The sequence below is a fragment of the Trematomus bernacchii genome, unplaced genomic scaffold, assembly GCF_902827165.1.
Source record: "Trematomus bernacchii unplaced genomic scaffold, fTreBer1.1, whole genome shotgun sequence".
NCBI lineage: Eukaryota > Metazoa > Chordata > Actinopteri > Perciformes > Nototheniidae > Trematomus > Trematomus bernacchii.
Window position 1 is genome coordinate 15,342,106 of NW_022987720.1, and position 27,823 is coordinate 15,369,928.

General features: G+C 42.1%; 1 protein-coding gene across 2 annotated transcripts; it reads left to right on the top strand.

Annotated features, from left to right (window-relative positions):
* Positions 1 to 468: 468 nt before the first annotated feature.
* Positions 469 to 27,504, top strand: setd1a (SET domain containing 1A, histone lysine methyltransferase). Of its 2 annotated transcripts, none has more exons than XM_034142462.1 (21): positions 469 to 484; positions 1,726 to 1,870; positions 3,290 to 3,388; positions 4,153 to 4,423; positions 4,945 to 5,096; positions 5,753 to 6,012; positions 8,114 to 9,755; positions 10,211 to 11,191; positions 11,890 to 12,057; positions 13,129 to 13,213; positions 13,303 to 13,445; positions 13,740 to 13,779; positions 13,872 to 14,061; positions 14,211 to 14,254; positions 14,584 to 15,887; positions 19,804 to 20,152; positions 20,327 to 20,505; positions 23,210 to 23,320; positions 24,497 to 24,616; positions 24,926 to 25,063; positions 25,436 to 27,504. In XM_034142462.1, the coding sequence occupies exons 2-21, from the start codon at positions 1,733 to 1,735 to the stop codon at positions 25,607 to 25,609; spliced, it is 6,588 nt and encodes a 2,195-aa protein (XP_033998353.1). In that variant the 5' UTR covers positions 469 to 484; positions 1,726 to 1,732; the 3' UTR covers positions 25,610 to 27,504. The 2 variants fall into 2 exon arrangements, with proteins under 2 accessions (XP_033998353.1, XP_033998352.1); XM_034142461.1 differs by having other exon boundaries at positions 473 to 764.
* Positions 27,505 to 27,823: the final 319 nt, after the last annotated feature.

Consider the following 27,823-nt stretch of genomic DNA (forward strand, 5'->3'; position numbering starts at 1 on the left):
GTTCAATCAATATTCCATATACTCAACAGAATATATGGAATCGTTTTTTTTGGCCTTTGACCTTTATTGAGGCTTTATTTTATTTTCATCCAAAAATATAGTTTCAGTCACTGTATTGTTTTGTTGAAAATATCTAAATACGACACATATTAATTGTTTTAACTGCACAATTGGTTGAGAAAAGTCATTAAATATATGAATAGTTTGCATTAGACGAGTTGTGCCTTTAGAGGGCGCTATGATTACTTCTCTGGTTTTGGGTTTGCATGAGCAGATTCGAACATATATCTTTAAAGTGCAGAAACGTGACTATTAAAAATACAGGGGTTTATTAATATAAATGTATTTTTGATATTCAGTTATATTGATATTATATGTTATTGGGGTGGCTTTCTTTATTTTATTTTTTACTTTGAAGAAAGTGCCGGTCAGGAATCGTGGGCTGCATTCGCAAACACTGATGGAGAACAGGCGAGGCTTTCAGGTTGGTTACGCGATGGCCGCTCTCTCAACAATATTTGGATTTTAAAGCGAAAACAATGGTTTTGCTGCTCTGAGAGGATTGTTGATGTCTGGACTAGCTACCGGAATGATAGCGGCGTTGTTTTAGCCAGTCAGATTTGCTTAAGCGCCGGCTCGGAGATGTCCTCTTTCTGTTAGGCTTTCAGTGTTTTTCTTGTTCGTCTCCCGGGCCTGGATGAAGCTGCCTACACTGTAGCGGCGGGTTGCTACTTTCGGATGAGCGGGCAGTAGCTCTCAAAGAGGTGGGGTCTGAATTTAGGAGTCAAAACAAGTCCGTAGAGCTTCTAAGAGAGTTGCATAACATGCATGCCATAGATAACATGTTACCGATGTGGTCGGAGGGGCAACATTATCAGAGTTTGACTCCTAACTTGATGTTCTTGCTAGTTAGCATTAGCCAACGGCAGCGGTAACTTGCACTAGCTAAAGCGTCATTTTAACATTTATAAACCTTATATCATATCAGATCTACCAGTTATGTTGCTCCTGCAGAAAAGTGAGGCACCCGGTTTATATTTCGTTTACGTGAACTCTGTTTTGACGTCTGAAAAAACGATATATTTGAATTTTGTTGTTGCAACTAGCATGTTGCTAACTGAACTAAGTGGTCAGTGACGTAACGCTGGGCATTGTTTTGACAGCACGCAGCATCTTAGCCCATACCTAAAACGTGTATATTACTATCTTGCTCAGTTATTATTTTTTGTTGATTTATTTTTTCTAACAGACAATAGTTAGAAAAGTTAACGTGTGTCTAACTGATGTGACGCAGCTCACCGTTCTGTTACAGTACCATACAGTGTAACGTTAGCCTCTGCCAGCGACCAAATATACTCTGTCTGTAATTACTGCAGTATTTCTCATCAGCATATGCTCTATCTGGGCTGTTTTCTAAAATTGCTAAGGCCTCTATATGCACTTCGAATTGCTAAAGCACAAATTAAGATAGATGTTTTAAATGCAGTGTTCATGACAACAATCCATTCTGCTATTAAGGAGATGCCAATGTTTGAAATCTAGAACACTGTATTGACCCAGGGAAACATCATATACATACAGAACAGATGAGAACAGAAGAGCTTTGAAAGGTCTCCTAAATGTTCCTAGGGTATTGAGCTGAGCATAGAACCCTGCGAACATATACATGTGTACACATCCCCATACTGTAGCTGCTGTTTCATGGTTTTCTGTTTGACACTTCAGTTGTAGGATGGATCCAGACGGTGGGGCAGATTCTCAAAAAGCTGTCAGTTTGCAGTGGCAGAGCTACAAACTTGTCCAGGATCCAGCCATCCGGCGAGTTGCACAGAAAATCTACAGATATGATGGAGTGCATTTCAGTGTGCCAGTGAGTTGATTGTCTTTCTCTTTTAATACATGTGTGTTCCTTAAATACAACAGGTCTAATTTAGGATATGATACAACTTTATATCAAGAACTTTTATTCATTTAGATAAAAAACCTCTATAGAAAATAGTTTGTCCCCTATCTCTTATTCAAGGAGGATAGTCATTTTCTACCTCAGCACACATTTGATCTATCCATTTACTGAACCTTCATTCTGTTTTCACTATCAAATACCTGGTGCTTCTTTTGTGTGTGAATTCATGTGTTTTATTATTATCCTGTCTGGATGTGATATGAGTTCAATGCCACTATTTTAAAAGCAGATTTTACACATTCAGACCGAAGACACATATCTGCCTTTCTCACAAAACAACGTAGACCATAAAGTATTTTAACTAACAAGAGAAATATAAAGTCTGAAATAGTGCAAACATATACTATGCAAGGAACCAAATATAAATGATCAGTAAGTTGCAAAAGCCCAATGGACACAATGCCAGAAATGTAAACAGGTTAACTGTATGTGTAATTATTATTTTTTTTAATCGTTTATTTGAACCGGGACAGTGCACATTGATGAACACTTTAAAACAAAATAATGCTTACAAGTGTAAATGAGCTGGATTTTAGCTTTAAGCTCATTTCCATCCGTAGTCTCATCACATACAACATATAAGAACATGACATTTATATACATAGCAAAAATAAATACATGATATGCAGGAAGAGCATGAGCAGCATACAAGCATTAACCACATGGCAGTACAATGTAGCAGCTATGATATATAAGTGCAAGATAAGATAAAAGAGCTACATAAAGTGCAAAAGGAGATACCCCTGTATAAAAGTGCATTTAGCGGTGATTACACGTCTGTTTGTTGCTCAACCATTCTTTTAGTTGACCTTTAAAACTATTGAGAGTGGGACAATCCCGTATCTCAGTTGGGAGGCTATTCCACAATGAGCTGCCTTTTAATGGAAAGTACATTTTGTCCAAAAGTGATCCGTCTACGGTGGACTTCACAGTCTCCTCTGGTTTCTGACCTAGTGCAGTGTCCAGTGTGTTTTTTGTGGATGAATTCCCCTAAGGGAGGGGGGGCCAGTCTGTTAACATTTATTCAAAAAAACACATACTTAAAAGACTTAAAATTGTCAAAACTCAAGAAATTGTGATTTTCTAGGATGGTACAGTGGTGGTATGAATTTTGGCTTTCTGTCAAAAACCTTGAATTATAAACAGTAGGGTGCAATCAAAAATAAATGTTGCCTAAAAGCTAACAGTAAACAGCGAGGGTCATAGAAAATATCCTGGTTGTAGGAAGAATTATTCTACTTTCCAGATCTCTGTCTTTGGTATACAGTGTGTGTTTTCAAGTTGTGTTACGACTGGAAGAAATAATATCCTTCTCTTAATTTTCAGGACTCTGGATTTCCTCCCATTGGTGAACTGCGGGATCCTAGACCCCGGAGACTATGGTCCAGGTATACAGAAATGTCCCTGCCAGTGCCCAAGTTTAAGGTGAGAATAGCCCCTGAGCACTAACTTAACACATACTTCACCTGAGGCTTGGACCCCATTTACACGGGGACGTTTGCGTTTACTCACTGAATTCGTTTTTAAAAAAGTCTTCCGTTCACACGCATTCGGCTCATTTAGCGTGTCCGTTCACACGAGACCACTGGAAACGCTGTAGTACATATGCCGGGCCTGTAAGTAGCGCTGTACTTCCGCACAACACCGCTCGAAAGCGCTGGAGACGCTGTAGTACATGTAGCCTGTAAGTGGCGTAGTAACTTCCGCCACAAAAAAGCAGTGAAGAAGACCCCCGAGCATGGTTGCCATGGTTGCCCTTCTGTTTATGCCCCGCGGTGGATTTAGCAACATGGAGTTCATGTAATTCTCCATGTCCACTTGTTGCTGATGGTTGTGGTAGAGGAGCTGTAGATTTTGCACTAACATCTGTAGCATGGTCAGTAGCACCATGCTACAGCAGTGAGCAGCAGAGGTGGGGAGAGGTGGGGCTATGGCTTCATCGTTATCAGGAAATGATCGTATAGGGCGTACACACTGAGCCGTTTGGCCCCCCAGAGCGTTCCGGTTGCAGATCTATCCACCTTGGGACCCGTTATCGTTTGCGGGGTCCGTTTCCGCGGTTCCGTTACGGCCTCGTGTGAACGAACGGGCTATACGCGAGAGAAAAGTAGCGGATACAACCCGTTTCGTTCTCGTGTAAACACCACCTTAATATGTTGACACATTATTGTACCTGATTTTCTTCACAGCTTGATGAGTTCTATGTGGGTCCCATACCCCTCAAGGAGGTGAGCTTTGCTAGATTGAATGACAACATCAAGGAGCCCTTTCTGGCAGAAATGTGCGCAAAGTTTGGTGAGGTGGAGGAGATGGAGATCCTGTTTCACCCCAAGACCAGGAAGCACTTGGGCCTGGCCAGGGTGTTGTTTACCAGCACCAGAGGAGCTAAGGACACAGTCAAGCATCTGCACAACACTTCTGTCATGGGTAACATCATTCATGCTCAACTGGATATAAAAGGTAAGTTTAAACACCTTATCTCCGTCATCTTCAAAGTTAACCTAGTGATCAATCATACTATACATTTTGTGTGGAGTGAGAAATACATCGCCAGTACAAACATGTACTGCATTTGAGTTTTTTGCTGAAAACTGTGTTTGTCTCTACCAAAAAGAAAAAAGTACACACACATTCTCATAAACACAAATTGATATTATGCCATTTAAAGAAAAAAAATATATCTGAGATCTATATACATATTGTTTTAAATGGTAAAACACAAAGGTAATACAATCATGAGATATATGTGCCAGCTTTTTTTATCGCTAAAGATTGAGCTTATGAGTAAAATGCTTTTGCAATTCCTATATCTGCACCCTATATCCAAATAAAAAAAACCTTTATGCTATATGTCCTGTTGACTATAAAAAAAACAGACATTAGCTGTTCCTTGGTGGAGACGGTGGATATGGGTGATGTCTGTAGTGCCCTCATTTCTCGGTCTGTATTTATTTTTCTGTGGCTTATGTTTATTTCCACAGGCCAGCAGAGGCAAAAGTATTATGACCTGATGGTAAACGGGTCCTACACTCCTCAGACGGTGCCCCTGGGAGGCAAGGCTTTGACTGACAGGCTCCCGCCTCCAGCCCCAGCCCCAGCACCAGCGCCGCAGCCACAGCCACAGCCTGACACGGTATAGTCGCAGCCTCATTTTCACTTCAGAATGTTATGTAATGTTATTTTTCCTATTCTTAAAAGCTTATATTAAATCAAATGAAGCTTTAAATGTTTTTCTTTTTTTATTGTGGTCTTTTAAATGTAATATATGGTGCTGTTTCATTGCTGCTAGATCATTTCTTTGACCAAATTATACATTTTTGTTTTTTACAGGCAACATGCCAATAAATATTGATTTAAGCAAATATTTTGTTAGATAAAAACATGTTTTGTAAAGGCTTGCATCTTCCTTTTTTCAATAAATATGACCGTTTGGACTTCACAGCTCTGAGGTTATGGAGATCTTTCAGATCACACAAGATTGAAAAAATCCTATGTAGCCTCAAATGGATTTTATTTCTACCAATACTATCATAATAATACTATTGGTGAAGCCTTATCTTGATAGAAAACTGTGCAGAAACATCTGTATAAAATGCAATGAATTGTCAGGCAACATTGCGGCATAGTCATGTCAAACAATATTGAAAATGTGCAATTCAAAAGTAGTGAATCAATGTTCTAACTATTTGATGAAGCCCGCTTTCACTTCCCTAATGATCTGCTAAAGTTCATATGGATATTGGATTGTAAGGAAACTTACATTTTCATCTATATGCTTGTTTTGAACAGTCATCAGAAGTCAGGCGGAGGCTTTCCAGTGACCTTGCGGTTTTGGCAGCAGGGGTCCAGGCCCTAACGTCAGGAAGTGCAGACCCTTCCTCTGGGGATACTGGTTTCAGTGATCAGCGTCTGGACACGCCCCCCTCTTCCATGTCAGGCCCCTTCACACCAGGCTCCACTGCCTCATCTCAGGGTGCTGGAGGAGGAACACCATACAGCTCCAGATCTGGGACTCCTTTCTCACAAGACTCGGGCTACACTGGCGGAAGGTTAGTCGATGATACTTGGCCAAAGAGAGAGTTGCATCTAAAGTGTACCATTGCCTTGGTGCTGGTGTTATTATTCAGGTTCCTTGGTAAAGGCTGAAACGCTCTATCTTTTTCTGTACATTATGATATTATAGTCAGGGGGGGGGCACATAACTTTTTAGTTAGTTACTCAGATGAGTACCAGGAGACAGCGTTTGGTACTCACCCCACACGAAGCGTGGTCCTCCTCAGTGTCTCCTTCACTGTCCTCTACTTACACTTCTTGCATGGTAGATGATGAAGATGATGAAGATGCACCTCCCTGTCCCTTTTGAAGCCTCCGATTTGCTTTCTCCAAAACTTGTTACCAAAACTGTGAAGTCCTTGCATTTCCTGAGGCCAAGTTGAAGGATCAAATACTAAGAAATTATCACATGACTTGAAGTCATATCTGATTTCAGATGTGGGAAGTTACTAACACTTATTCAAGTACTGTACTTAAGTAAAATGTTGAGATATTTGTACTTTACTTGACTTTGATGCTACTTTGTACTTCTACTCCACTACAGTTCAGAGGTAAATGGTGTACTTTTACTCCATTACATGTATTGAATACCTTTAGTTACTTTACAGATTTGGATGAATGATGTGAAATATAATCAAGTGTTAAATCAGACTTTAGTTCCACCTGGAGTAAATTCACAAGCTACCCTGCAGTATACAAAGTCATTCAAACTAGCTGCACCTTTACCAGCTTTGAGAACACTTTCATGATCAATCATTATAAAACATATCATATATATATTATTCTGAAATGGACCAATCTGCACAATGAATACTTTTACTTTTGGTACTTTAACTATATTTTGATAATGCTTTTCAAATTTTACTTGAGTAACATTTTGAATACAGGACTTTTACTGTAACAGAGTATTCCTACACACGATCTGAGTACTTCTTCCACCTCTGTCTGATTTCAAACTCTTCCATTAACACCCTGAGTAAGTTTGCAACTGTGTGTTTTACTCCACTTTGTTGTAAATAAAACTGCAGCAGCTTGACCACAGAGCGTGAACGTTGTGTTCAGCTGATTTTGCGCAGTTCTCCAGTGTGTGCGCGGGGCACAGAATGTGCACAGGGGAGTCTCCCACTGCAGCCAGTTGACGTAGTTTTGGCACAATTCTGTTGTTCATACCGACGTTAACCCTGTCTGTGCACACGGCGAACAACTCTGTCGTCCAGTGATCTAAGCCTCTGCCTCCTGTAAAGCTTCACAGGTCCGTCGGTTATGTCCTGCGCGGCTCGGCCAGCACCAGTTCGATCAGTCATAGAAAGTCCGAAGATTTTTAGCAGGGAGCAAAACGGCAACGTAGCTGCTTAATGTCTTTGTTTTTTTTGACATGTCTCGTAGTTTACTCCATTGAGTGTTGACAAGAAACACGTGTAGACGAAATATGTGTTTTGTTTTGATGTTTTGATGTTTTGAGGTACGCAAAGGTAGTGACACAAGTGACGTTACGCAATTCAAATTTGTGCCGCGCATGCGTACCAGTTATGTGCACCCCTGATTATAGTTATTTCTGTTGTATTCATAATTGCGATTGTACTACAGTCTAAATGTAGCTTTAACTCTTAATACCTTGCTTCTTGATTCGTTATAGCAATTATGTTGCAAGGGTGTCATGTTTGGACAGTGCACCAATGTAATCATTCCATTACAAGTACTGTAACATTATTATGCTCTGCATAGCAGATTCCATTGTACACTCTACAGATTCTCTATTGAATTTACATACATTGCTTAATTAACAATAAGTAAGGAAATGTATGCTTTTGATCATTCAGTGAAACTGGCAGTGTTGTCATGGGTAGTGGGTGTTAGAGTGGCAGTTAACATTAGACAACGTCAATTCAAACATCCACAGTCTTTCACGTACACATGCAAGCAGAGCAAGCGTTCAATAAACCTTTTTTTTATCATCTGAATATTACTTGTTTTTGTTATCTTTATGCCAATAAAGCATGTTTAATTTATTAATTAATTTATTAATTGATTGTCTGTATGGTTGTCATGCAGGTCAGCAAAATAATATTTTTTAATAACTTCATTTGTGTCATGCAGGCATACTGGCTACAACACTGTCACTTTGGGCAGTGGCTACCCTCCCCAGGACATGCTACCTTCGTCGTCCTCGTCTTCTGCAGTCTCGTCTACTGTTGGAGGAAACAAAGCATCTCGCTTCTCGGAGGACGCACAGGAACCTTCAGTGTTTCACCGAGGTCGCCCTATATACCCCCCAAACGCATCATACCGTCCCAACGAGCCGCCATGCTACCCCCCCTACCCCAATGCTGGAGGGCCTGGGCCACACATTGCGCACCACTCATCAATGCCTCCTCCACCTCTTGCCGCCCAATTTGATCAGCCCCCAATGTCAGACAGGGACCGTGACAGAGACTCGGCGGGGCGCTACGGGCCGGCGGGGATCGGCTCCAGAAGGTCATCCTACCACCAGCAAGACACAAACTCTTCCACAAAGTACCATTCCCATCACTCCCATCACCACTCAGAGCGCAGGGATGACAGGGCGTACCGGCGAGACAGCCTGGGCTCCCGGTCAGGTGACCATGGCCACCAGAAACACCGCAACCACCACCATTCACACAACCACCACGGCAGCAGCAGCCACAGAAGGAGCAGCCATGACCGGGACAGAGATAGAGACAGGGACAGAGACAGTGACTACTCCAACAGCTCTGACCCCAGATACAATTCCAACTCCTACCGTTCTTCCTCTAACAGCATGTCTCCTCCCCCCTCATCTTACTCTGCATACCCCTCCTCCAAAGAGCCAGCCCCTCCTCAGGGATTGGACGCTTCCAACCGTCTTGCAGGCACAAGCCTCGCAGAGAGGGGCTCCCTGCCGTCGGTTGGTGCTGACCAAGACTACCACCCTGGTCACCACAGTGCTCTTCCTCCACCGCCTCCCCCAGCGCCGGCCCCCCTCCCGCCAGCCTCAGTCATAGCAGCGGCTGTAGCTGAGACACTGGGAACGCTGGACTTCAACCAGGATAGTCCGGCCCGGGAAGAGCAGTGGACAAAGCCAAAGCGCCGTCCAAGCACGCCACCAGCACCCCCGAAAACGCCTCCGCCTACCTCCCCGCCCCACCCTCCCATTGCTTCTTCCTCCACGTCCCCTTCCTCTACCTCCCTTCCCCACCATCTTCCCTCTTCCTCCAGCTCCCCACCTCAGCGTGACTCCTCCTCTCCAGAGCCAGATTCCACCAATGAGAGTCTACCGTTCGTCTACCACAGCAGCAGCCTGGACTCTCGTATTGAGATGCTCCTCAAAGAACAGAAGGCTAAGTTTTCTTTCCTTGCCTCCGATGAGGAGGATGAAGAAGATAGGAAGGAGGAGAAGCAGAGGGGTGTACGTGGGGAAGGAGATCGAAGAGGTGATGGGACAGGGGAGCACACAAGTGGTAACCTGGTGGGAGACAATGGTGAGAAGGACCACAGGAAGAAAGGGGAAAGAGACAGAGGAAGGAAACGGGGTAAGGGGGGAGATGGTAGGAAGAGTCCCAGTTTACACACAGCAGCCATACCATCCTCTTCCTCCTACTCCTCTCACAACCCCACAGAGGAAACCCAAAAACAGGTTGGCCTCACTGGAGCTTTGCAGGAGGAATCTTCACAGACTGGATCTGCTGATACACGCAGCAGGACAGGAGCACACACACCACCTTACAATGGACAGAGTCAGGTACGATCAGAATAGAATAGAATCGAATCGTTTAATGTCATTATACAGGTACAATGAGATAAATAAATGCTTCTCCCTTTCAAGGGTGCCATCAAAACAAACAAAAAAACATCACAACATAAGACAACAAATACACGCAGCATACATACTTAGGAATAAGGAATAAAGTGCAGTAATTATTTCCAGGAGTATTAAAATAAAATCTATAATGTAATAAATAATAATAATAATAATAGTAGGTATGTATCAGTAGCATAATACAGCTTTAAGGGAGACTTCTGACAAGTCAAAGTTGCATAATCACTTTTTTGCTACTTTGTTAGCATACATGGGACTGGTTATCACACTGGTATTCAAACAGTACATCTCCTAAGCCTTTTTGTAGGTGTCTTTTGAAAGTGTGGATATCAATGTGCATGGTGTATACTAACAATCTAAACTCTGTTTTCTTTTAGTCCTCCCCTCACTCCTCAGGCGAAGACATGGAGATCTCAGACGAGGAAGAGGAGGTGACTACCATAACAACAGTGACCTCCCACCAGGCCTCACTCACCTCAGGTTCCTCACCCTGTTCCTCCCAGGCTGCCATGCCTTCACGAACAACAGACCACTCATCTTCGCCCCAACCAGACTCTGCACAGCACTTTGGCACCTCCATGCACCCTCCCATACCTTCCTACCCTCCTCATTTGCCACTTCCTCCTGGTTACTCCCTCCAACCCCCACCTCTGCCCGGGATCCCTCCCCTTTCCCACATGGAGCTGCACTCCGAGTATCCTCCCATGCCCCACCACATGTATGACTATGCCTCGTCCATGGAGCTGATGAACCAGTACAGCGGTGGAGCTCCAATGTCTTTCCAGATGCAGACCCACATGCTCAGTCGCCTACACCAGCTGAGGGTGTCGTCCTCCAACGGCACCCCCGGCCCCGGTGAGGCAGCCACTGCAGACTACTCCTCCTACCATCTCCACCCTATGCCGCCACCCCACACACACCACCCCTATATGGACCAAGAGGGGAGTGGAGCAGGCGCTCATTATGACCAGGACCACCGCTACATGCCCACCCATATGCCCTACCCCTACCCAGACCCCCACAGCACCCAGATAGCACCCCCTCAACACCATGGCATCCCGCCTCCCCATACTGGCTGGCCGCCGCACGTCTTGCCGCCCCACTACGCCTCTTACATGCCCCCCCCGGGCTATGGCACCATGCTGCCCGGGGAGGGAGACGAGTACAGGGCTCCAGAGGGGGAGGAGATGTCTATGTTGCCTGAAAATCCACATGAAGCCACAGTGCAGATGGTCCTGGGCACTCTGATCCAGGAAATGAAAAACATCATGCAGAGGGACCTGAACCGCAAAATGGTGGAGAACGTTGCCTTTGCGACTTTTGACGAGTGGTGGGAGAGGAAAGAGACCAAGGCCAAGGTAAGGAAGAATGGTGTATATTTGAAGCTTGCTTGTTTTGTTTTGTTGTGTGTGTGTGTGTACACAAATATAGCTTCATCCAATTATTTGTACATTTATTGGGCTTTTTTATTAATAAACTCAGACTAGATCTTTCTACAACCCTTGAATTCAAGCTAATCCTATGTTCAGATTCAAATCGACCAGCACCTTTTTTTTACTTGTCGTGCCTTTCAGTGTTGCTACAAATTGAGCTTTCTCCAGTTATTAGTTAAAAACCTAATACATAGATGAAGCTCCTGAGCAGTAAATAAAGTAAAGGCAATTGTTTCCACCTTTAGCAGCATAGCATTAAAGTGATAAACACATGAATTGATTATTAAAGTCCAGTATATATGATTCTGAATAAGTCATTCTGCATATTGAATACTTGTATTGTTTATACTTAAGTGTAATTTGATGCAAATACTTTTACTTAAGACTTCGAATGCAGAACTTTTTCACTATTTAAAAGTATTTAAACCTTGTTAATATGACTTAGTGTACCGGGTGCCTTCCAAAGCTGCCCCTACTTTTACCATCTGATGGCAGTTCAAATGGCCTCCTCTATTCTCTGTGGCAACATGATGCCACCGACCACATTGATCAGGCATCAGAGTTGTATTGTGAAATGAAAAAGGGAAATACAAATTGTAATTGCACCATGTTTCCTCCTCCAGCCTTTCCAGACAATGGTTAGAGGGGTGTCTGCGTTACGGGATGATGAGAAAAAAGAGGAAAAGATCAACCGTCCTCGGGAGCCTCATACGTCTCTCGTGGACTGGGCGAAGAGCGGTGGCATGGAAGGGTTGTCTCTCCGAGGACCAGTCCGACTTCCTTCCTTCAAGGTAAAAGCACTTTGGCAGAAATTTGACTGCATTATAATGTTCGACAGCTCACAATGTGATTAGATGAATTAAAACACACACATTACATTACATTGCATTTAGCTGATGCTTTTATCCAAAGCGACTTACGATAAGTGCATTCGACGAAGAAGATACAAACTTGAAGGAAACAGAATCATATAAGTACATCATGTTTCATAGAGCCAAAACATTTCAAGTGCTACTCAACTGGCTTTAGATAAGCCAGTCCTTTATTAGTATATAAGTGCTTTGTTAGTCATTTTATTGCTCGAAGTGGAGTCGAAAGAGATGCGTTTTGAGTCTGCGCTGGAAGATGTGTAAGCTTTCTGCTGTCCTGATGTCAATGGGGAGCTCATTCCACCATTTTGGAGCCAGGACAGCAAACCTACGTGTGTTTGCTGATGGGAACTTGGGTCCCCCTGGCAGTGCAGGTGCAGCGAGCCGTTTGGCCGATGCAGAGCGGAGTGCACGTGCTGGGGTGTATGGTTTAACCATGTCCTGGAGGTAGGAAGGGCCAGGTCCATTCACAGCATGGTACGCAAGTACCAGTGTCTTGAAGTGGATTCTAGCAGTTACTGGAAGCCAGTGAAGCGAGCGGAGGAGCGGTCGCCCTCTTATATTCGACATTGAGTCAATTATTTACACTTTGGTGAGATACTTATTTTAAGAATCCTATAAGAACATTTCCGGTAGATGCAAGATTCAAATTGTTCTGTTGCATTATTATTAATACAGTATATTTTACAGTTCTGTCGAATAAAGGTTTTGTTGATAATTGATAAATGATCAGGGACTAACCTAATCTACACCTGATAACATAACTCGCAAGTGTCAATTTTAATTAACATTGTTGCCAAGACATTCCCTAACAGTGCTGGTCCCGGGTGTACAGTAGATACGTTTAATCCTACTTACCACCAGGATCCAGTTATAATTCGTCTTATTTAAACATAGACATTTTGATTTAGTCAAGTTTATGTAAGATGTTAAAGTCCATTCTTGGCTGTGTTTCATTGCTATAAAAAATATTGTTGATTTCCACTTGTTTAGGTAAAGAGGAAAGAACCTCAGGAGCTTCAAGAGGGAGACATGAAGAGGCCACGGCCCTCGACCCCACCAGACGAGGATGACGAAGGTTTGTTGAGCTCATTTTAACCTTGTAAAGACTGGTTTGATTTAAAGGGCCTGCTGCATTTAACTCTTAACCTGATGTATTGTTTTCAGCTCGTGTGGGGAGAATGCCAGAGGCAAGCAGACATGGAGCTGAAAGAGACAACAAGAGGAGGAAAAAGAAGCCAAGAAGTCGTAAACCTTGGGAGCTTGGCAGCGAGGGAGAGGAAACATCTGATGGCTCCTCCACTGAAAAGGTTTGGGTTGTTCTCTTTTATTGTAAGCAAACAAAAAATCAAGAGCACATAAACAAACCAAAAGTATGCTTAAATGAGACATTTTGAAACCCGTTCACATCAAATGTATTCACTAAAACAGCAGACTGAGCGTTGAATTATAACATATTTTTGTATTAATGTATTCAGCTTGTACGTGGTATTGATTTAACATTTTGTTTTGTTATCAGGTTTGTTAAGAATTGTGTTCTCACTCTAGATGGCAGCATTTCACTGATATATTAGTTTTGTAACTATAATCCTTTTTATTTGTAGGAGGATGAAGAGGAAGAGGGAAGTGAAAAGGCATCTGATGGTAAATCACCATCTTATTACAATACATTTACTTCTGTTTACTTTCAGTTAAGGTCATAATGATCCCAAATATCTTCTTTTCTTTTTTTTTAGATGATGCCCTTAGTGCTGATAGTGACGATGAGAGCCTCTCCTCGTCCTCTGACGGCTCTTCATCTTCAGGATCTACATCTTCATCTTCCTCTGAAGATGAGGATGAAGAGGAAGGAGAGAGGGCTGAGAGCGAAGGGCCAGACTCCATGGATGATTCGACCATGGACAGCACAAGCGAAAAACATGGCAGGTATGGAGTTTGAAACGTTGTGTTTATTCCATGTTCCATGTCTAATATCTGTCCATTCCACAAATACAATTTCTCTATTTTATTCAATTGAATGCACGTTTCATCGTCAATATCACTGGCTTCAAATGTATTTCTTCTTTTCTTTCCAGGGAAAGTAATGCAGGTGCTTTTTCAAAGGCAGAAGTCAAAACAGGTTGGTCAAAAGTCCTCCTCAACGTCATTAAAAACTGCATATCACGTTATCCAATGCAAAAACAACATCTATCACTACCATAGGTTAAAGGCACAATTAGCAGAATATGTCGCTTTTTGTTTGTAACTACAAAACACAAGTAGACAATTTTATATGCATCTTTTGTTGCTTTATTGTATGAGTTTAAACATTGTTTTTAATACAATTCCTACTCATTGTGCCTTTTACTCCTTGTTATTGCTAAAACGTGTAGTGCAACAATTGTAACATTTGAAATGCACTGTCTAAAGTTTGGATCGGTCTCTCAAAACTCATATTTGTTCTCTCAGGTGAAACCAAGGACAGCAAGCCTGACACAAAAACAGCACCCAGCAAGCGTCCTCCATCTCCCCCGTACCCGCGGCCTTCGTCCCCTATTGTTCTTGTGCCCCCTCTCAAGAAACGCAGGAAGACTGTCTCTTTCTCCACAGGCGAGAACGACAGCAAAATGCAGCTGCCGACTGCACCCGTATCTCCATCTCCCTCCCAACTGTCAGGTGAATCTCCCTTTTTCTCCCCTGGGAGGCACCCAGACTCTCCCGTCACCGCTTCTCCATCACCCACATCTCGTCCCTCTAAGGGCATCCAACTGCTTCCCTTTGCCTCCAAACCAGGTGAAGGTAATGCCCTCATTGTGCCCCCGTCTGGATACCAAGATTTGGATGAATCCAAAAAGGGACCCCCTGCTTCTCCTCAGACCCCCCCTATCAAATCCCCTGGGAAACGGGGTACAGGAAAAGATTCCCCCAAATCTCTCATCCCTCCTGGTATGGTGTGCCGCACTGTGCAGAACCTGCCATTGGACCACGCCTCTCTGTGCAGGATGGCCTTCGAGGAGGCCCCTCCGAACCATCCCGCCAACAAACGGTCCAGAGGCAGGCCTCGGACCACCAGCTTGTCTGCGTCCTCCAGTCACTCCCTCAGAGAGGAAGACGAGGATGAGGAAGAAAGTGAACAGAGGTTGAGACTCAGAGAGCAGCTTGGGGCATCGAGCCTCCTGCAGCTGGCCTCGGCTTCAACCACTGACCTGTCCGTGTTGGCTGACGTTGCTTTGAAAATGGACCCTGACACCGGGGACTCAGAGGAGACGGAGACATCTGACGAGGCAGAAGAGCAGAAGATGGAAGGTGATCTCTTCTCCTCAGAGTCTCTGGCCCGGGTAATGAGCCAAGAGGGTATATTTGTCATTACGGAACACAACTACTGCAAACCTCCTGTTCTCACAGTACCGTCCGGTACCAAAAGGACTTCCTCCAAACAAGACCCCTCAGTCTTGCTTCCAGCAGACCTTAACAATATTTCTGGGGTGCTTGAAGCGCCAGAGGAGGTCATTGGAGAAGCCCTTTTATCCAGAGGAGATAAAGGGGAATTCTTATCCACAATGGGAGTGCTTTGTGAGTCTGAGGATGCAGGCCAGGCTGCATCTCTACCGCCATCGTCAAAGAAGAAGGCCATAGCTGGGAAAGGTCTTGAACTTGAAAAGGATATGAGCAAAAAGTGGAGAAGGAAAGACAAAGAAAACCTCGAGCTTCAGAACACGCAAAAACAAAAGGAGCAGCCAGGAAGCAAGAAACAGAGGAAGCGGAAACTAGAGGTGCGTGCAGCTTCTGCTTTGTTCCTGTAAAAGTGTTCTGAGGTCTTTACTGTAAGCAGCGTGTCATCATTTACAATCTGTCACAGTGAGTGTGACACAAAAGAACAGTGACTCATTTGTTGGTCCAGGTTTAATGATGGCACATATTTCTCTTTTTTTCTTCCTGTGTGTTGTGCACAAAATCTCCCATCCTCATAAAAATATAATTTTGGCCTTTATACCAACACGCTGCAGAACTACAGAGTTAAGAGTTAAACTGCTGGCAGAACAGAGAGCATTGTATTCGTTGTGGATTCTGGCCTGTTGATGTTTTTGTCGGAGCTGGAAGGAATGTGGCGCTGTTCCTTTCTACAAGCAAACTAATCAGAGTCACATCAGTCTTAGTGTTTTCATTAAATGTGTTCAAACTTGCTGGTGTGAGAAAGTAGCTCGGCCTCCAGCACACCTGGTTGACTGACTTATTTGCTTCTGGCTGGAACCAGGGCGGTTTTGCAGCTTTGCAGCATGCTTTTAAAAATAATTACTGTAAAACAAAGATATAGCATGAAATCAATCTGTCATCTTCTGAGTTAAACTGATTTTTCTTGTGATCAATCTAGTAGGGCTGTACCCGAATATTCGTTCGTTGGAGTACTATTCGGGTTTCAATTTCGTTATTCGTTTTTTCCCTGTTTTTTGTTCAAATTGAATTGATTGAAATCTCCAATATCAACGTAAGAGCTTGTGCCTCTTCGGGGGGTGCTAACACTTAACCATAAACGTTATCGTTTACTTTCTCCGTGTTTATGTGTAGATATTACTTTTCTGCGTTAATCTCTGTCACGTTGTTTCCAAAGCAACAACAACTTCCTGTCAACTGCGCTAACTCTCCTTCAAAAATAAAAGCATGTCCATAAATAGGAAACCAAGCCAAATTACACTTAAGACGTATACAACTGCAACGAAAGTAACAAACACAATGCGATATCCTTTTCAATTTCAAAGAACACAAATTGGGTTACATTAACAAATAACTATAAAACAACAATACTGTAGAATAACAAAATGAATGCCGTGAATGTTTGTTTGTTTGTAGCCTTTATTTAACCAGGTTAAAAAATCCCATTGAGATCAACGATCTCTTTTTCAAGGGAGACCTGCGGTACATTGGTTACACATAAAAACAAACAGAAAACAAAAGGACATCACAACATAATTACAGGGGTATACATTAGCAACCTATTTACAGTGACAGGTATCCAATAACATTTCATCCAGCCGTGCTTTAAAACGATGCAAGGGAATCAAAATGCTCAGTTTCAATGTTTTTTTGCATGGTGTTCCAAGCTAGAGGAGCAGCGCACATAAAAGCCTTAGTACCTAAAACAGTCCTAGCACTTGGCACATGTAATAAGAACACATCCTGGGATCTCAGGCAATAGCTACTTGCCACTCTCCGTGAGATCAAAGAGCAGATATAAGTTGGTAGTTTACCCAGCATGGCTTTATATATGAATATGTACCAATGACTGAGCCTCCGTACAGTAAGTGAAGGCAGACCTGCCTTGGCATACAGGGTACAGTGATGAGTAAGTACTTTACAGTTAGTAACAAATCTCAGAGCACTGTGATAGGCGGCATCTAACCTTTCCAGGCAATGGGCAGGTGCATTCATGTAGATCAACTCACCATAGTCTAGCACAGGTAAAAAGGTCACAGTGACTAGCCTTTTCCTGGCTTCAAAAGAGAAACAGGACTTGTTTCTGAAAAAGAAACCTAATCTAACCCTCAGCTTTTTAAGCAGATTAGTGACCTGACGTTTAAAAGTAAGACAATCATCAAGCCAGATACCAAGGTATTTATAACAGCTAACCACTTGGAGTACTTGTCCTTGCATAGTCACAATATCCAAAGCAGTCTCTGGAGTCTTTTTAGCTTTAGAAAAGAGCATTACCTTGGTTTTCTCAACATTTAAAAGAAGCTTTAGTTCAGAGAGCTGAGTCTGAATAATGTTAAAAACAGCCTGTAATTTAACAACCGCCTCCTTAATGGAGGGACCTGCACAGTACATCACGGTGTCATCCGCATAAAAATGTAAAGTAGCTTCATCCACATTTTCACCTAAACTATTGATGTAGATGGAGAATAAAAGTGGACCTAAAACAGAACCTTGAGGAACACCATTAGCAATGTTCAACCACTCAGAAGACAGCCCATCAAAGTGAACCCATTGGGACCTTTCAGAGAGGTAGTTCACAAACCACCCCACTGCATGGCTGGATAAGCCAATACTGAGTAGCCTCTGCTTTAAGATGCGATGATCGACGGTGTCAAACGCTTTGGAAAGGTCAATAAATAGAGCTGCACAACTCTGCTTTTTATCTAAAATACTCGTAATGTCATTCACCACTTTCATTGTGGCAGTGATGGTGCTATGTTGCTTTCTGAAGCCTGACTGATGTTTAGACAGGATGTCATTGTTACATAAAAACTCCTTTACCTGTTCACTCACTAGGCGTTCGAGCATCTTCGCCAGAACTGACAATTACAGTTTTCTGTAGTAACTGACAAATAGTACTTCGACTTAGCACTTTTGACCTGTGAAGTGAAGCTATTTCTTAGCTGCCTAAAACGCAGCCATTCAACCTCTGAGCCTGATTTCCTAGCCTTTGCCCAGGCCTTGTTTCTCTCATGTAGGAGACTAGACAGTTCAGCAGAAAACCAAGGATTGTCTCGTCCCTTTACTCTAAAAGTACGTAGGGGTGCATGTCTATCTATAATTTCCATAAAACCAAGATAAAAATAAGACCATGCAGTTTCAACATCAGCACACAGATCGATTTTTCCCCAATCAAACCCAAACAGATCATGAACAAAACCCTGCTCCACAAAATGTTTTATGTGTCTCTTAATAATAATACGGGGTTTAACTTTTTGGACCTTAGTGTCCCTAATTGTGTCTACAACACAGTGGTCACTCACATCATTTGCAAATACTCCCACAGATGGGTATTTATAGGGAACATTAGTTAGAATGAGATCAATTAGGGAGGATTTATTAGGGGACTTAACGTTAGGGCGAGTAGGACTGTCAACAATCTGAGTAACATTCAGAGAGATACAAAGGTTTTTAAAATCCTCTGATACTGCAGTTAACCAGTCCCAGTTAAAATCTCCAAGTAGCACTATTTCCTTATAGTCTAGTTGCGATAAAAGTTTTGCTAGTGAAGACAAGGAGTCCTTGACAACTGAGGGGGGTCTGTAACACCCCACCACCATGACTTGTTGCCCCTTTGCCACTTCTATATTTAAGGCTAAAAATTCGAATTGCTTACCGACAGATTTGGAGATCAATGTGGTTACACTGAACTTATTCTTAACATAAATGGCAACTCCACCACCTTTATTAGGCCGGTCGGTACGATACACATTATAACCATTTAAGGATATGTCAGAGGCCAAAATAGTTTTATTTAGCCATGTTTCTGATAACACAATGACGTCAGCGTCAGTCGAGCTTGCCCAAATGCGGACAAAATCTAGTTTACCTAACAGACTGCGCACATTCAAGTGGATGAAACCCAACCCAGACCTAGCTTTAAAGTCAGCAGGAGTAGCGATCTGACTACTACTACTGGGCGGACCAGGGTTAGGTTGAACATTTCCTCACAGTAATAACAACAAAAAAAACAGGCATCTTTACACCGAAATACACGTGTTGAAGCAGTTCGCTGCTGATTACTACGCCCCCCCCCGCCGCCGCACGGGCCGAATATTCGAATATTCGCTGCTGATTACTACAGACTATCCGGAGCCCGAAAAATGGTATTCGGGACAGCCCTACAATCTAGTAACAGTTCATTGGTATTCATATTGCTCATCTCTGCTACCATGACTCATAAACATAATAACAATCACAACATCTCCTTCTGTGCAGGACTCAGAAGAAGAGGTGGATGTGGAGGAGCTTGAGTCTGGGGAGCTTTCCAGCTCAGACACAGAGGACGATATGGTTGAAGACGTTAGGAAGAGCGAGCGTCTCTTCCTGCAGGAGGCCGGGGTAACATCGTCCCAGCGCTGGCCCAAACCTGCCCCAGCATCCGAGCCATTAGCCATTAAGTATGACAACCGCAGTGAGTTTGAGCAGATGACCATCCTGTATGATATCTGGAACACGGGTCTGGACGGCGAGGACTTGAGTTTGCTGAAGAAGACTTATGAGAAGCTGTTACAGGACAACCACAGCTCGGACTGGCTCAACGACACCCACTGGGTCAATCACACCAATATCCTTTTCTATGATTTACTCCTGCATTAAGTATGTGTGGTTGTGATTGGCGTTGAAATGAACCCCAGTTACCAATTTATAGCTTTTATTGAATGAACAAGTATATTGCTATTTATGTTGTATCTTCATTTTACCGTGTGGTCTTCTATTGTCCTTGACCTTTGAGCTTCACTAACCAATTTGCCGAACCCCCGGCGTAAGAAGAAGAACCCAGGACAGCTGCGTCAGCATGTGACCGGTTCAGCCAGAAGTGAGGGCTACTACGCCATCAGCCGCAAGGAGAAGGACGTCTATCTGGACCTGGACCTGCCGGAGCAGGTCATTCGGGAGGTGGAGAATGTGGACCTCTCGGTAAGCATGCTCCTAACTCCATTCATTCTGCAATCCCACTGATAACCACTTCTACTTTCTTTTTGGAGGATTCAGATTGTAAGCGACGAATGCCAAACGGTGCTTCTTCAATGATATTGCCAACTAATTCTAAGAAGGTTTGCCTGTTTGGTTCTGTTGTTTATGAAAGCCTTAAAGGCAAGGGAGAACAACTATTTCTGGTTTCCAAATCTCCTGGGTTTATGCCCAAAGCACTGTTAAACAGGTTTAAAGGCAAACGTTTTGGCTGGTAAAAAAGGTTTTTATTACAATGTTTTTTCTTCGAAGAGTGTTAAAACCACAAGGGATACTGGCTAAACGTTCTTCTCCCCCGTTTAACAAATAAGGAACTACTATCCTGTTCTTAAATGAATAACAGAGGAGAGGAAACATTAGAAATCAGAAATGTGTTGATCAGATTTTATTCAACTTCCCTCCTTTTTTTTGCAGTTGTTCCTATTTTATTATTGATTACAATTATTAAACCAGCTTTTAAAATAATGAAGATACAGTAAACAACATTTTTAAAACAATGCATGAACAATCTTCACTATAAATGAGAGAATAAAAAGGATTGCTCTGGACTAAAGTTTGGTAGGTCCATTTCATTACAAATGAGTATGAAATCAAGCATAAAAATGTTTGTGTTAAAAAAATGTATACAAAGTTTGCTTAAATCCAAATGTGGTTCCAGTGCACGTTGCTGTTGCTGTGCTGGCTCTGTAAATAAACACTAGGGGGTACAGTACTTGATATAGTTATTATAGATGGTTAATATTACCGTAAATATTTATTTTATAATTTAGATGACGCTTGATGATGCTTATTGATACCCCTTAGGAATTGAATTGGCAGGGAGGTAGGTAAGTGGAATCGGCCCTCAGCCGTTTGGCTGCGGGTTGGAATAATAAGAGAGTTTCCAGTAGAGATTAAAATGTTGAGATCTGTGGAACAGTGATACAGCTTTTCCAAATAGCTGCTCGGCTATTTGGAATTTTAGGACTATAAAACAAAACTGTAACTCTTATGGTTGAATAGCAACGTTTAAAAGACACATTCACAGTTCCTTAGTAGTTCTAATCTTTGTTTGTATTGAAAAAGAGTAGCATTCTGTGATACAGGTGGCTGACAGATGTCCCAAATGTGCCCTTAAAACTATTTAAAGAACACCGTGTGCCTTTTTTTCCTGGAGGGCTCGTGCTCATGAAATAAATCATGGGTTTAAACATTAAACTTTAACCGTCATCCAAAAACATTTCCATTTGGAATATTTAGAGGGAATCTGTGATAGCCATGGTATTTCCACAAACCTCCTAAAAAAACACAAGTCCCTCCTGCTGAAGGATTTAATTTACAAAAATCCCACTTTGAAACAATCAACCAAAACAATATAGAGCCCTCACATCCTGAAAGGCATCAGTAGGCAAAACATTTAGGCCAAATGTGTAATTGGGTTGAGGTTTGTGCAGACGCATCAGCACAGATTTTCCAGATGTTCCTATGCAACCTTTGGTTTCAACAGTAATGCGTTTTCCATTCTGGCTTTGTGCCGTGTCTCACTGCCACCATGGAGATTTGGTGTTGCATTTTGCTGATGTAACCTCCGTCAGCAACAAAATGAGATGTAATTAGACTCCACATCAGTCAGCTCCTTTTGATGTCATGAATAAATTAGCACCTGACCCAGGTACACAGAGATCGCTTTTATTTTTCCTTGTGATCTGACTGTGGAGGAGTTCACTTTGGAAATATTTTCAAAGCTCAGTGAGTCAGGACTATACAAAATGTTTTCAACATCTACAAAAATAGACAGAGCTCCTTCGTTTGAAAAGAATATGCTTGAGAACCTCATTCTGAGAGTTAAATAATGAAAGATCCATTCAAAACAACTTGTAATAATTGTTTCAAAGCCTTCAGAATTCACATCTAGTATGTGTTGGATTGAGAGAAACTTGAGTCCTCCATCATGCTTCCTCTTACAGGATGTCCGCGGGGTCTTAAAAAGTATTAAAAGTTGATAAATCAATTTAGCGAAAATTAAGGCTATTAAAAAGTATTAAAAAGTACTAAACGGCATTTTCCAAGGTATTACATTTTGTAGCTTGTTTTCAATAAGTATATAAATTGTCCAAAGAGGTTGTATTCTAAAGTCTGCCTGAATGTAATCATTGTGTAAGTGTGTAGTGTGATTCTGTGTAGTTTATTTATGGCATCCCGTTGGGTTTGACGTCATCTGAACAGGACATCGCACGCTCACTGCTTGATAGCGCGCGAAGGTCTGTTTACGCCGGTTGTTAAACAACATAGTTATGGGGAAATGCAATGCGTCCAAATGGTTGGAAGATAAGGAGGAAGGACAATCAATACTGTATATAGTAAATGTTGCGCCAATGTAACCGGTTAAAACTCGAAGTGGCGATGAGGTCTTCAAATGTATGGAAAGGGTCTTAAAAAAGGTCTTAAAAGGTATTACATTTGACTTCAGGATTCCTGCATATACCCTGTCTTAGCATTTCATTGGTTTTATCTGCCTGCACAGTAACAGATTCCAAATTAACCTTACCCACATGAACAAATGAGGGTCAAAGTTAAAAGTGTTGGTCATTCTCCTCTAGGTCAAGGCCAGGTGAAGTGTGATTGTGCCAGTGGTGCAATTCTAATGTTTTACCGTCTGTTTTTCTACCAGGGAGCAAACAGGGTGCTGTCAGAGAGACGCTCAGAGCAGCGCCGCCTCCTCACCGCCATCGGCACCACAGCGGTCGTGGACTCTGACCTGCTCAAACTCAACCAGCTGAAGGTACAGACGACCATGTTATCTCATGTTCTGCTACCAGATTCACATTGAAGCTACAACACCTTAAGATCCCTGAGGGTTCAAATTTCTTAGCATTTGCCAGTATTAAAATGTCACAATACAATTATCGTATATTTTGTATTGTGTATAGTACTTTAATTATTCTTGAAATAAGATAAAATCATATTCTATCCTTGAAAATACTTTAAAAAAGATGAACGTCCTTGGCGGAAATCATTCTTAACCATCATGGCGGTAGGAAAGAAACACACCTCTGTAAAGGTAATAGCCTTATATGGTGAAGCATTTCCTTTTACCAAACACTGTGTAATCTCCTCACTGCCATGACAAAGTTCAGATTGAATCAGCAGTCATTTATTGCATCTCTGCGTGAATAATTAGATAATTTCACCTAAATGAAATCAAATGAAATGATGTTGATGGTTAAATTAGCTTCACATGTAGGCCTACTGAGTTCTGAACTTGCCATTTAGATCTATAAAGGCCTTTGGGCTATGTTGTTTGATTTAATTAAACACAATATATGCACTCCACTATTTACTGTATCTGAAGCTCTTAATATGATTGCTCATATTTCAAGCCATCTTTTTCCCGGCCTCTTGCTTTGGATCATTTTCATCAACCGGCCCCCATTCCAAACTAATTGAATAGCCCTGGTGTAGTTTAAGGGCTTTGCATACACAAAATAACTTTTTGTTGGACCAACAAACTGTGCTGGTTCCTTTCAAAGGTCCTGCTTTCAATGAGGAGTTGCCAGCTGTACACTTTTGAGTTATGGATGTATGGGTGATTAACTTGCTCCCTAGGAAGGCGTTAATCCTTCAACGCAGGCCGCCTGTTTCTGTTGCTACCAAGGCCAAACATTTCACAGAGCTAACCCTGTGTGAAACACAACAGGAAATCAGTCTGGATGCCCTCCCTTCATTAGCAACACCCTAAAGGAGGGTTGAGGTCATATTTTAGGGTGGAGGCTGTTTATCGCTGGAACTGTGATGAGTGCAGTTACAAACCAAGTCACCTAAAAACACAATCAACATTTACTTCACACATGTACTAGTGTTTTAATGAAAACTTTAAACATATTCATCTGAGTGTTTGCATACTTTATGTTTGTTACCAAGACCTTTGTTACAGTGAGTCTTTTCTGTCTTTGTGCAGTACCGAAAGAAGAGGCTTCGCTTCGGACGCAGCAGAATCCACGAGTGGGGTCTTTTCGCCATGGAGCCCATAGCTGCTGATGAGATGGTCATCGAGTACGTGGGTCAGAACATCCGACAGGTACGGCCTCCTGTCTGTTTCACTGTGTGTTTTGAAAGCAAACCTTTCCAGTTATCCATCTCGAGTTGCATGCAGTGATGACATTCCAGCTACAATATTAATAAAATATGCAAGCTGAACTGCAAGTGTTCTGTTTAGAAAGCTCAATCATCATTACATTATTGGTTCATTTCATAATTGATTTGTCTATTGGCAAAAAACAACTGTTTTGATAATCGATTAGTCATTTTTAAATATAGAAATCTTCAGATACTGCTGCTGTTGGAGTTATTATAAGATTTGTGAACAACATGTTTTGTGTGTGTCCAGATGGTGGCTGACAATCGAGAGAAGCGGTACGCACAGCAGGGCATCGGGAGCAGCTACTTGTTCAGAGTGGACCACGACACCATTATTGATGCCACAAAAGTGGGAAACCTGGCCAGATTTATCAACCACTGCTGCACTGTGAGTCCCGAACATCTTCAGTCCTATTCTTCCCAGTATTTACCATTTCGAAGTTGAAGTTGAATTCTATTCATCAGCAGAGAGAGTTGATTATGTCGATAAGAAGGGCAACGAGTGCAGGGTTCTTCGAGAGCATTTCGTTTTTCTTTCATTTTATTTACAACTCTTTCTTGGAATATTTCCAAGGTACAAAAAGGTAAAAAAAGAAACCACATTACCAAAACTAAATAGCCTAATCCTGGTCCCTTCTCCAATGTAAGATACAAAAAACATGTCGTTGTCATAGTTAACAGACTGACACATTTTAAATGTTCATTTTCAAATTCTTCTGGCGCTGTTCCTCATCCTTCTCTTATTGCTTTGTTCCTCCAGCCAAACTGCTACGCCAAGGTAATCACAATAGAGTCCCAGAAAAAGATTGTTATCTACTCGAAGCAGGCCATCGCCGTCAACGAGGAGATCACCTACGACTACAAGTTCCCTCTGGAGGACAACAAGATCCCCTGCCTGTGTGGGACGGAGAACTGCCGCGGGACACTGAACTAGTGGATGTGCTTTTCTTCGTCACCTGGCAACACCCAGACCCGGACCACCACTTGATTCACCCTTTGTAGAGTGTACTTCGAAAGGCCACTCTATGAACCCACCTCCTCACATTACCCAGGAAACAGAGACACACACATTTGCACTTTCATGCCCACTTTTCATTCACTTGGCAGTTTCACAAGCCAGGGGAGAGGTTAGTGTCACCTGGCATGAGAATACTAGTTGGGGGACGTCCGCTTCTTTTGTGGGGCGATTGTTGGACTCCATTGGTTGTTATTTTTTTAACCAGGATGTTTCGTGTAGCCAGACATAAAAGGTCTTTCTATTTCCAAGCCATTATCAGATTGAAGGAACACGGTAAAACAAAACAGAAAACGCCATTATTCTATGTCTACGTCGGCTTACATAATATACATCCTGGATCACTCTTGCCGTGTCGAATCCCTCCCTGCACCCACCCACCCATCCACACAGATCCGCACACAGACGCACAGGAATATCTGACAAATTCAGGGTTTTTAAAAGCGCTTGTTATAGGCGCACTTTTAAAATGACAAACTTCATTCAATTTGGTCTTCAGTTATGCAAGATTTCCAAGTGTGAAGATTGTTTTGGAGCTTTTTTTTTATTTAATTTCATAGTATTATATAATAATATTGCTATTATTAATGATATTGTTATTCAGTTGCATTAGCTGTAAGTATCTTACAGTGAAATGAGCTTCAGTGTACCCAGCCCACTGTCCTTTGTTCACCAGCCCCATCAAACCCTCATGTTCTTGCTCCCCTGATTTGCCACAACCTTTCTTCTGGATGAGAGAAAAAAAAACCTTTCAACTCTTGTTTTTGACCCACGTGAATATATGTCAGTTAGGTTGTAGCTAAATTGTGTTTTATTTTGACATGGCTCCTGAACTTTTGCCTGCAGGACCAGCACAACAGGGATTTAGCCTGTGTTTCTTTTTCCTTTTTTCCCCAAAGTCAGAGCTATGTTAACAAAGTGTTGTGACGAGAACAAGAACCATGTTTGTTTGCATAATCTTTCTCTATCTGTTTATCTGTGTTCCATCAAAGCAAAGGTCAAAAGTAGGCAAATGATTACCACCAAACTCATTCAGGTCCTGTTCAAATCTGTGTTCAGTGTTTAACTTAGTCAATCTGTGTGCTACATATGTTTTTTAAAAGGCACATTTATTGGATTTAGTCAGGTCCCTTGAAATGTTTCGATTGTGAGTGTTTATCCCCCTGTTTTGAGGGCCTTTCAAGAATACATTAGTATGTATTTTATTTGGAAGTGCTGAGTGGTTCGCCCCAAAGAAACATCTCTCCCTGAAAATGCATCGGCCTAATGTAAACAAGTGTCCAGCGTGGGATCTGTTTGCAGTGTAGATGGGTGGAAGGTATATATAGATACGCTCCGTGGGTTTGCAATATGCCGCAGACAGCAGGATGTATATGGCCCTTGTGTTGTGTCTCTGTTTTTCACATGGCTATGGCCGTCCAAAGTTTAACTTTCATTTTAAACTTTCAACTAAAGTTTGGTTTTATTTTGTTCCCTCCCAAACAGGAAAATGTGTAAGATATTTGTTGTTGCAATGAAAGCCTTTCATCACAAACAAACCCTCTTTACTACAGTATAAAAAGATGAAATCAAAGAAGTACATGTAAATATTGTAGAAGTGTTTGTTTCTCGTAGAAACACACTGATTTCAAGCTGTAAATATGTTGTTCCTTTTCTTCTCTCCATGAGGATGAAACATGTACATACCTTCCATTCATTTATTTTGTATTGTTTTTCCTTTTAATTTGATGATTATTTTAATATTATTTGCAATATTTCTTGTATTAATGCGTTGGACCCTTTATTAATGGTGCATTAAAATATTTTTTAAATAAATGAAACCATGTTTTTCAATAACTGTGTCCTCCTACTCTTCATAGCACAAAGGTTCAGCCAGTGTTGGAGAAAAGTGTAGACAACTGTGAGTCATTGTACAGGCTCCTCTAGTGTTTACATGACAGAGAAGTTACGTATACATTTTGAAACACTAAGGGGTAATATGCAGTGTTCAAAAGGAAGTTGCTTGCATAGTGGAAACAACCAAGTCCCATTTCCTCACTTGAAAATGGTTCCTACCATGCACCTGCAATTTAGATGCTTCCTGTTCAGAGAAACGAGAGGAAGTGCTGAAATCTATCCAGTCAGATGACGATA